General features: G+C 35.1%; 1 protein-coding gene across 1 annotated transcript in view; it reads right to left on the bottom strand.

Moving 5' to 3' along the window:
* Nucleotides 1–1198: 1198 nt before the first annotated feature.
* The window catches only part of LOC144956518 (peptidyl-prolyl cis-trans isomerase FKBP2-like), a 13060-nt gene continuing 2302 nt past the window's right edge, over nt 1199–11956 (bottom strand). The window contains exons 2-6 of the mRNA XM_078887067.1: nt 11241–11303; nt 10520–10613; nt 9332–9365; nt 7365–7435; nt 1199–5184 (exon numbers count right to left, since the gene is read on the bottom strand). Of these exons, the coding sequence (XP_078743193.1) occupies nt 4979–5184; nt 7365–7435; nt 9332–9365; nt 10520–10613; nt 11241–11303 (468 nt within the window). The 3' untranslated portion in view covers nt 1199–4978. The remainder of the gene's footprint in view (nt 5185–7364; nt 7436–9331; nt 9366–10519; nt 10614–11240; nt 11304–11956) is intronic.

Here is an 11956-nt window from a genome sequence, read left to right as displayed (position 1 = left end):
ATTAAATGTACTTTCATGAACTTAAAGCCAGAGAACAACATTCTCTTTTCTTCATTGGTCTTTTACTTTTTGATTTGATTTTTTTTTAAAAATAATAATAAAAAAAATAAAAATTGAAAAAAATAGAAAAAAAAAGTTGAGCTTTTATATAGCGCAATATGATTTAAACGTTTGCTTTTTTTAATGGGTTTTACGGCGCTTGCAACACATTGAGGTCATATCAGCGCTTGTAAAAATGAATAAAATGGGATAGTAAAAAGTTCTAGAATTACAATTAAAAAACCCCCAAGAAAAAGTAAGGCAAAGGGGAATTTATTGAAATAGGGAACAGATGTTGATTCCAAGAGAAAACTATCAGTGCACTTAGTTTGTGATCACCTAAAACTCTCACCGAGACACCAGCACAAGATCCTACTAAGAGAAATACACTCAAATGTTTACAAATCATATGTATAAGATATACAAAAAATAATAGTACAAAACAGAGAGACATTTTACAAGTAAAAAATAAAGATCATCTCCCAAAAACTATACATTCAACTGTTTCCTCCCAGCCAAGAACTCAGGCCAGGGTCAAGGCAGGACGAAGTAATCTCATTCCAAGACAAAGACAGACAGCAATTGAGAAACGGATTTAGGGGTGAATAGAAGAAGACACAGCGAGTATCCCCCTGCCCACTATGGGATATCAGGAACCACGCCCTGTCTGGTACTTTTCTACTCACTTCATTTATTGCTTTACCAAATGTGCTGTCACGAACACAAGATCAGAGACCGACCTTCTCTTTTCTTCATCATTTGTCTTTTTGATTTTCTTTTTTATAATGAAGAAAAAAAGTTGAGCTTTCATATAACGCAATACGATATCCACTAAACGTGCTCAAAGCGCTTTACAAGGAGTCCCTGGTCAATAGCGGCACTTTACACGTCGGACGAGACATGACGCCAGTTAGGCGATATTACAATGCTTTTGGTTTTTTTTTTTTGGGGGGGGGGGGGGCAGAGACAACGCTGTTAACGGCCAGGTACTCATTTTGCACCTGAGTACGGTGAGAGAATGTTGAGTAAAGAGCCTTTTTCCAAGGACTCAACTATACCCCAAGCGAGGCTCGAACCCAGGACCTTCCGATCCGAAAGCGAGTGTCATACCACTAGACCACATAGCCACGCAAAAAAAAAAAAAATATGGAATCAATGGTGACCTTCAACAATCTTTTATTCAAAAAGTAAAAAAAAAAATAATAGTAATACCGATATGAATAAAAGGCATGAAAATGTAATAATATGGGCATAAATTTGAGCACTTGGTTAAATAAAGGTAAAAAGGCATTGGATGGGAGACTGGGGATGACATAATAATGATGATATGGCCATTGACAGTTACTGTTATGCTTGTAAATAAATTTTCTCAACTCTCTCCTTACCGATCATTTTCAGTATTTTCCCGAAATGGCAGGCTTACCCAGCAGAAAAATTGTTTTTTCAAACTCATACAAGCTTTCTACAAAACAACTTTATGTTCTTATTATTAATTAAACAAAGATCATTCTTAAAAGTTTGTGATGTACAAAATAAATTTGAATAAGACAAAATGTATATTGTGATGTTGTAACAAATGTGACGATTTTGCTGTAGGTGGTAAGGAGAGGGTTAAAAAGAAACATCAGAATGTGTCATTCAATCAAATACAACATTAAGCTGCTAGAAGCTGTGGGGCAGTAAAATGTGTTCAACAAAAAAAAAAATGGAAGTGGCTAAAAACTGTTTCCAACATGCCTTCACGCGATTGCTAGAGTTCACAACGTGACTTTTTAATCTATGTGTTTTTTTTTAAATTAGTATTATGTGCAGAGTTTTAGCAAGTTTAAAATGTAAAACACTACAAACTGTGGAGTGATCCTCGACAATATTGGAGGTTTCCACAAGAAGAAGAAGAAGAAGAAGAAGAAGAAGAAGAAGAAGAAGAAGAAGAAGAAGAAGAAGAAGAAGAAGAAGAAGAAGAAGAAGAAGAAAAGAAATAAAAGCTTCAAAAAGGGAAAAACAATAGCCCCAAACTATTTTTATAAGAAAAGAAGTAGTAAAAAGAAAAAAAAAAAGATTGAAAACCTCCGCAACACTCAAGTGTTGTTTTTTTTAAATTATTTTTTTAAAGCTGTTATGTGCATTTGTAACCAGAAATATTTTGCCACACACTCACACCAACATATATCAATACACATACACACACACACACACATACACATACACTCATGCAGAGACGTATACACACACAGAAACATACATGCACGTTGATGAAAAAGCAGGTGCAAAAAAAATAAAAAATAAAATAAAGAGTGAGGCAAATAAGTATTGCAAAATCATAATTTTGAAAAAGGCGATATTTTTAAAATTGTAAAATTGTGAGTCTATTCAGGCAGATAGACATATGAGTCTACATTCACACAAACATCCAGACAGAAGCATTGTTTGTTGTTTTTTTTAAAGGGTCTTGGAACACATTAAGGTCATATCAGTACCAGTAAAAAGGAAGAAAATGGGATAGTAAAAAGATCTAGAATTACAATTAAAGCACCCAAGAAAAGGTAACACAAAGGAGAATTGGTTCAAATAGGAAACAGATGTAGAATCCAAGAGCACACTATCAAAGTAATTAGTTTGAGATCACCTAAAAGTCTCTTCCAGGCACAAGCATAGAACCCCACAAAGAGGAATACACTCAAATTTTTACAAATCATAAGTAATATGTAAATAAAACTTAATATAGTGCATAACAGATTTATCACCTCCCAAAACTCTAATTTTCCATTTGACTGTTTCCCTCTCAGCTAGGGTATCCGGCCAGAGCCAGGTCGAAACCAAGTAAACTCATTCCAAGGAGAATTTGTATAAATTTTCTAAGTGCAAAAAAAAAAAAAAATATATAATAATGACAAATAAAAAACCCACGAGAATTTCATAATTTTGATTATTTTAACTTTCAATGTACTTTTCATTGCTTCACCCAAACACAACACTGTTTTGTGCCAATAGGTCACATATTGTATCATAGCAAGTTCTTGTTTCATGACAAAGTCATTTGAGCAAAATTCTAACGACATATATTATGTTATTTTTATAATTACAAAGGGTAGCAAGCAATTGCTATTGTCCATCTCAAATCCAAAGCTTCTTAAAAATCACACAATCTATCTGTGGACGACAATCTATCTGTGGACGACAATCTATCTGTGGACGACAATCTATCTGTGGACGACAATCTATCTGTGGACGACAATCTATCTGTGGACGACAATCTATCTGTGGACGACAATCTATCTGTGGACGACAATCTATCTGTGGACGACAATCTATTCTGGGACGACAATCTATCTGTGGACGACAATCTATCTGTGGACGACAATCTATCTGTGGACGACAATCTATCTGTGGACGACAATCTATCTGTGGACGACAATCTATCTGTGGACGACAATCTATCTGTGGACGACAATCTATCTGTGGACGACAATCTATCTGTGGACGACAATCTATCTGTGGACGACAATCTATCTGTGGACGACAATCTATCTGTGGACGACAATCTATCTGTGGACGACAATCTATCTGTGGACGACAATCTATCTGTGGACGACAATCTATCTGTGGACGACAATCTATCTGTGGACGACAATCTATCTGTGGACGACAATCTATCTGTGGACGACAATCTATCTGTGGACGACAATCTATCTGTGGACGACAATCTATCTGTGGACGACAATCTATCTGTGGACGACAATCTATCTGTGGACGACAATCTATCTGTGGACGACAATCTATCTGTGGACGACAATCTATCTGTGGACGACAATCTATCTGTGGACGACAATCATATCTGTGGACGACAATCTATCTGTGGACGACAATCTATCTGTGGACGACAATCTATCTGTGGACGACAATCTATCTGTGGACGACAATCTATCTGTGGACGACAATCTATCTGTGGACGACAATCTATCTGTGGACGACAATCTATCTGTGGACGACAATCTATCTGTGGACGACAATCTATCTGTGGACGACAATCTATCTGTGGACGACAATCTATCTGTGGACGACAATCTATCTGTGGACGACAATCTATCTGTGGACGACAATCTATCTGTGGACGACAATCTATCTGTGGACGACAATCTATCTGTGGACGGCTTTTCTAAACATTAAAAAAACATTTGTCTTAAAAATGGATAAGGCTGGACAAACTTGCAAGGATTTCGTAATCAAAAATGTAACAACAGTATTTATGTGGTCTCAGATATGTCTTATATAAAACTTTTCACACATTACATTTACGCACAAACATACATTAATTGAGCACTATATAGAGTGATATCTACTCAACGTGCTCATGGCGCTTTACAAAGGGTACCTAACCAACAGCAACACGTAACACGTAACATGTAGAACGAGACATGACAGCCTGTTAGGCGATATGACAATTTTTTTTCCCCGACATAGACAATGTTGTTAACAACTGGGTACTCATTTTACACTGGAGTACGGTGAGAGAATGTGAGTAAAGAATACGCATTTTTTACATTAGGTTGGCACCATATAAAACACATCTGATATAATATAACAAACATCTGATATAATATAACAAAACATCTGATATAATGTAACAAACATCTGATATAACATAAGAAACATCTGATATAGTGTAACAAACATCTGATATAGTGTAACAAACATCTGATATAATTTAAGCTACCCACACCCTATAAACCGTGCATAAACACCATCAATCAAACAACACAACAGATAAATCTATCTTCTTTTCTTGGACCACTGCATACCCAATATTACACATATTTGATATAACATAAGAAACATCTGATATAGTGTAACACACATCTTATATAATTTAAGCTACCCACACCCTATAAACCGTGCATAAACACCCTCAATCAAACAACACAACACACAACAAACAAATCTATCTCCTTTTCTTGGACCGTTTCTTGTCTTCCCGCTTAGCCTCCATCTCCTTGTTGTACCGCGAATACATCACAACGATGGCCACAACCACAATGGTCGGGATGGCCAGCATTCTCAGAACGCTCATGATGGACGACGCCAGGACCACTTCGATGCCTTTCTCCAGACTCACCATGTTGACCTCAAAATGCAAAGTGGCGCCACCTGGTGTGAGATGATAAATAACAACGTGAAGTGGAGTTGAATGTAAAGCTTCAATTTATCTACGAAACAGATAGAATGGAGTGAAATAGGGAATGAGATTAGCGGAAGAGTAGCGTCCCTTCATTGGACATCACCTTACAGAGAGAACGTCAACATGGTTTTGCGCATGCATCTCTCTCGTCCTCGCTTTCGGTGAAATGTCTCCGGAAGCGAGGACTAGAGACGTATGCGCACAACCAACATGACGTTCTCTCTCTAATAACTTCTCCGCCGGTGACGTCCAATCAAGGGACGCTACTCTCCCGCTAATCTCATTCCCTATATGCATATTTCTAAAATGCATATCAATGGTTTTTCAACATAAATTCAAACCACCCTCTCAAATGGATATTAGTTCGAATAAATGATAGGATTTTTATTCAATAGTTCAGATCTACCCCTCTTTCTGTGAGAGTCAATATATGAAATATGTATGTATCTGTTTGCGTGTATGCAATTTTACAAAAAATATGTTTGTTTTGTTTTTAAGGGTTTTACGGCGCTTGCAACACATTTAGGTCATATCAGCGCCAGTAAAAAGGGAGAATATAGGATAGTAAATTGTTCTAGAATTACAATTAAAGCACCAAAGAAAAGGTAAGACAAAAGGGAATGGTACAAATAGGGAATTGGTGTAGATTCCAAGAGCATACCATCGATGTACTTAGATTGAGATCACCTAAAAGTCTCATCCAAACACGAGCACATGTCCCTACTAAGAGGAATACACTCAAATACTTACGTTATAAAATAAAAACAACAAATATAATAATACATAACAGAGGGGTGATTTTAAAAGTTTACAAGGAAAAAAATATCATCTCCCAAAACAATAACTATACATTTGACTGTTTCCCTCCCAGCTAGGGTATCCGTCAGGGCCAGGACAAAACTAAGTAATCTCATTCCAAGACAAAGACAGAAAGCATGTTGGAAAACAGATATATATATAGGGGGATAGAAGACACAGTAAGTACCTCCCTGCCCACTATAGGAGGTCAGAAACCCCACCCAGGAGTAAATGAAAAAGAAGAGAATGGGGAGAAAACAAAACGAAACAAAATAACCTGAACTATGCATATTTCTAAAATGCATTTCAATGGTTTTTCAACATAAATTCAAACCACCCTCTCAAATGGATATTAATTTGAATAAAGGATAGGATTTTCATTCATTAATTCATATGTACCCTTTTTTCATCTCTCTCTCTCTCTCTCTCTCTCTCTCTCTCTCTCTCTCTCTCTCTCTCTTTCTGTGAGAGTACATGTATAAACATGTTTGTATCTGTTTGCGTGGTGGCAATTTTACAAAAATTATGATTTGTATGTCGCAGAATGCTATGTGCCTAGAGTTGTTTCCACTATGATATTAGGGGCAATAATAATAAACTTTATCATGTTTTTTTTTAATCATAATCTACTACCACTATAATTACTATAATAATAATAATAATAATAATAATAATAATAATAATAATAATAATAATAATAATAATTATTATTATTATTATTATTATTATTATTATTATTATTATTATCATTTATAAAGGGTAGCAATCAATTTCTATTGTCCATTTCACGCTACAGAAACTGGGATAAACTCCGGCTCCATTAGGCATAATGGCTCTGAAGGACGACTACTCAAGAAAAAAAAGCAAACAACCATTTGGCCTTACGAATCCAACAGGAGATTATCCTGTCTCCATTTCATCATTGTATTTCATGGAGGGTTTTTTTTCTTTCCTTCTTTGTTTTCTTTTTTTTTTTGTTGTTGTGATTTTTAAATTTTTTTTTGGTGTGTTTTGTGCGGCTATGTGGTCTTGTGGTATGACACTTGCTTTCGGATTGAATGATCCTGGGTTCGAGCCTCGATCGGCGCATAGTTGCGTCCTTGGAAAAGGCTCTTGACTCACATAACTCAGGTTTAAAATGAGTACCTGGGCGTTAACATCGTTGTCTCTGTCAGAAAACAAAAAATTGAAATATCGCCTAACAGGCATCATGTCTCGTTCTACATATTACGTGTTGCTGTTGGTCAGGGACCTTCTGTAAAGCGCTTTGGGCACGTTTAGTGGATATTGAGCTATATAAAAGCACTAATTTATTTATTTTTTCTTTTTGATTATTGTGCTCTCCCCTTACCTGGGATGACAGGCGGGTAGCCAGCATCTCCATAGCCCATACTGGGTGGGATCACCAGCCTCCTCTTTTCTCTGGAAAATAATAATAATAACAGTTTGAAGGATGTAAGGGGCAGGGGGAGGGCAGCATTACCACAAGTGTGAATCTATCTTGTAATCATTTGTTAGAGCGAATGACATAATCAGTCGGATGGTGAAAAGATTTGAACTGAGATATTGCCAGGTTTAGTTAGAAGGTCAATTTTTATCAAAAATGAGTTCTTGTCATAAATGATTAAATCAACCCTTTTTGTAAATCTTAGGGAAATATCAAAGCTTAATTTCACTTCTAAATATTTTTTTAAGCTAGTCTAGTTGAAAAATTATGAAATTTCAGAAAAGTTGCTGGATACCTTTCCCATACCATAACTTCATGAAAAATCACCCGATTTACTTCAAATAAAGATTAAAATGCTCTGGAAAACAAATTCTTCCAGAATTTGTTTTAAAAAATGCAAATCCAAAATTTTGACCTTCCGACTGATTATGACATACACTGACACATTTGGAAATGAAATCTCGAACTTTGATAAACTGAGTTGTGCTGTAGTACACCACAAAAAAGGAAGGAAATAGGATAGACTAAAAACACAAAATTTAGATTACAATGTAAAGCACACAAGTAAAACTAAAGGGAGATTCCAAGAGCACACTATCAGTGTACATAGTTTGAAATCACCTAAAAGTCTCATCCAGACAAAAGGACAGGACCCCATCAAGAGGAATACACTCAGAGGAGTTTCATGTCTCAGAGAGTGTCTCCAGTGTGACTTTGCAGATTTTGAAAGTTCCATAATAATTATTAGAAAGAGTAAAAACGTATTCTAAGAACCACAAGAACTGAACACAGACAAGGGACAAAACTGAATCAATATTATAAAGATTCTCAATCATAAAGATTATTTCCCTTGATATAGTGCAATAACAAAATAAATTAGACTTAGCTTTGAAGCGACTTTTTTGGGGGTCGTGGATAGTTCATACGGTAGAGTCATGATCTCCCCAGCCAGGTGGAGTTGTCGTACCAGTAAGGTCGCGGGTTCGAGCCCCCAAAGCCGCTGTAAACTTTTTATTCTCTGCTGTCATCTGGCACTTTCCTACTCACTTCATTTCTTGTTATTATCAACATAAGCACCTTCTCCACTCACTTTTCCAAATAATTATTAAAAAGAGTAAAACGTTTTCTAAGAATCACAAGAACTGAATACAGACAAGGGACAAAACTTAATCAATAATCATAAAGATTATTTCCCTTGATATAGAGCAATAACAAAATAAGGCACTGTTGTCAATATAATAAATTTCTTAATGCATGTGCTGTTAGTAATTATTTTTTGTAAATCTGTCAGACGATCATGTCACTTAAACAAGTTTGAAGTAAATTTTAAAAATATGGAATTTGATATCTTAAAAAACCCAGGATTTTACCTCGATCACCATTGCATTCCAGGAAAATAACAATTAGCCTTGCAATAATCTTTAATTTTCCTGAGGCAGTGATTGGGATAGCTGTGTCTGTCAAACCTAACAGAAAGTAATTTGCCATAAATAGCCTCCAATCCAGAGGGTACCAAGCAATAGCTACATTTGTTTACAGCTAGAAAAGCCCAACTTAACTGTAGCTCCATGGGCTTTATCGCTCTGAAGGATTACTATGTCAAGTTGACCAAGGTCACATGACCAATTCATAGTTTGCCTTTATCTCTCCTCATATAGATAGAATGAATTTGACATCACTCAGGTCCTTGTTATTGTTTTTTGTCATCCACGTTTATGAGTAATTTTCACTTAACTGTATTATCCAGACTATAAAAGTTCATGGTTACACACAGTTTTGTGTGTTGGTCCGTTATACTTCCGGATGGAAATGTTGGAAGCTTCTTAGCAAAGCGCATACTATCTATAAAATCAAACATTTTCTAGACTTACCCTACACACATTCCAAGGAGTCCCTTCTCCCATCCTGAAACATACAAAAGACCAATCAATCACTGGACACATTATATATTATGATCTATCGTCCCAAAACATACAAAAGACCAATAAAACATATGGACACATTATATGTGATCTATCTGTATTATTTTGGGGAGTGGCTTACGTTATAAAAATTGAATTCAAAGTCAAAAGGATCAAACTTGCACTTAATCACATGATGCTAAAATTATTTTTTTTCATAAAAAGTATGATATATATGGGATACTCGACTTTACATAGCCATCCCAAATGCTTTCACCACATCACACCCAAAATCTTTAAATATGACAAAAATTTGGTGCATACACATTCATCATAGAAACCAAACTTATATTAGCCTCTTGAATGGGGTATGTGGCTATGTTTTGGGAAGGAGAATGAATGTCATTTCTAAATTCTATCCCTCTCTAAATATAAGTTTGATTTTCATTCTTATCAGATGCAACAGAGATAAATGACATAAACTAGAATTTGAAATGAAAAAAGACTTAAGCAGAGCCTCTCTATTCCAGTATTCTGTCAGAATATGGTAAGAGGTCATAAGCGCCAATGTAAACAAAAAACAGCTTTTCATATTATGGGAATGTCCATTTCACGGCCCATAATACTTTCTGGGTAAAGTAGTAATGCGCAATATTACACTATAAGGAAAACAAAAATTTGAAATTGAAACATAAAATAAATCCTTAAAATTTCGAACAAATTTCCAAACATAGCTCAAAACTAACCCTATGCCATCCTTTTATCATATTTTAAAAAATGAGCTTTATATATAGAGCTATATCCACTAAACATATTCAAAGCGCTTTACAAGGGGTCCCTGGCCAACAGCAACATTTAACATTTTAACACCTGTTAGGCAATATTACATTTTTTTCAGACAGATACAACATTGTTAACAGACAGGTACTCATTTTACACCTGAGTAAGGTGAGAGAATGTGAGTAAAGAGCCTTTTCCAAGGACTCAACTATGAGCAGGGTGAAACTCAAACCCAGGATCTTCTGATTTCTAAAGCCAGTGTCATACCACAAGACCACAGCTGCACAATAAGACGGCAGCATAATTACCCTGGTCTTACACATGGTGATATAACGAGGTGTGACTGTATAATGAAGACACAGAATATAAACTAAAAACCTTCAATGACTTGTCCCGCTCCCAGAGTGAGACTGATTGGATCTTTCTGTCTTTTGATGGAAGAATCGAAAATTTGTCCATTCGATAATTTCCCCTGAAATCAAACATAGAATTAATTGGATTTAAAAAAATTATACTAATCCAGAGAGTTAGAATAAAGTAAAAAATATAAAGAAATATATAAAAAGCAGTAAAAAACATAAAGAAATATATAAAAAATCGAAAAGTTAATTGTTATCACCAGTGCTGATGGTGACAAAAAGTGAAAAAGGAGGAAAATTTTAAACGATTAAGTTCCATTTTCACAGCTTTAACCCCCACTATTAGATCAAATGAGATGATAAACTATCATTTCTACTCTAGCTGACTTCTGGAGAATGGGGAAAACTGCACTTATTTGTTTTTCTGTCACCCAATACCAGGACGTATGATTGCAGATCCTAGGAAAACCATCGGCACTAAACAAATAAGTTGATAAAAAAATGAGATTCTCTCGGATCTAGAAAATTATAATTTTTATGAAAATCATTTTTAATTTTTTAGAAAAAGTATTTATTTCTCTTGATAAAACAAAAGAAAAATAATAAATTTTTTTTGGCTGAAGAAAGGTTTCGAGCCTAAACATTCTGTTTTGTATTTATTTTATTTTTGAAACTGTAATATTCATTTTTGTTTATTACTTTTTATATCACTTTGACTGATGTAAATAGTAGTGACTTACTGTGTAGTGAATTGAAACTCGGTCTCCAACAGTTGATTCCTCCTTGCAAAGTGAGGGCTTGTGCTGTGAAAGGATAAATATATTATAATTGAAGGCTGGTTTTCCTAAACTCGCAAAGTCGATTTTTCTACTTTTTGAGATTTTCCATCCATGTTATGATTTGAAATGTAAACTTTATTTTAAGCATTATTTGGTAAAAGAATTTCCTTAGATTTGAAGTTTAAATATGATAAAATAATAGACTGAAGAAGAAATTTTAGGGGAAATAATCCTCAATATCTCAAATTGGGAAACACAGAGTTTGGGAGATTTGGAAAATATCACTCTTCAATTATAAATTTGTTCGATCAGTCAAAGATATCTGGTTAATTATGAATTGTATAAAAATTTAACAAATACAATTCATAATAAGAGAATAGGCTGGGATCTGGATAGTTCAGTTGCAAAAAATCTGTCGATATTTAGGGACCATTGCAAGGCATTGTGTCGCACGGTGTGATTTAAAAATTTTAAAAATTGAGCTTTTATATAGCGCAATATCCACTTAACATGCTCAAAGCGCTTTACAAGGGGTCCCTGGTCAACAGCAACATTTAACATGTAGGATGAGACATGACGCCTGTTAGGCGATATTACAATTTTTCGGACAAAGACAACGCTGTTAACTCATTTTACACCTGAGTACGGTGAGAGAATGTGAGTAAAGAGTCTTTTCC

The sequence above is a fragment of the Berghia stephanieae genome, chromosome 11, assembly GCF_034508935.2.
Source record: "Berghia stephanieae isolate SIO BIC M18660-M18661 chromosome 11, UCSD_Bste_1.3, whole genome shotgun sequence".
NCBI lineage: Eukaryota > Metazoa > Mollusca > Gastropoda > Nudibranchia > Aeolidiidae > Berghia > Berghia stephanieae.
The sequence above is the reverse complement of the archived record's forward strand: the minus strand, read 5'-3'. Positions and strand labels throughout refer to the sequence as shown.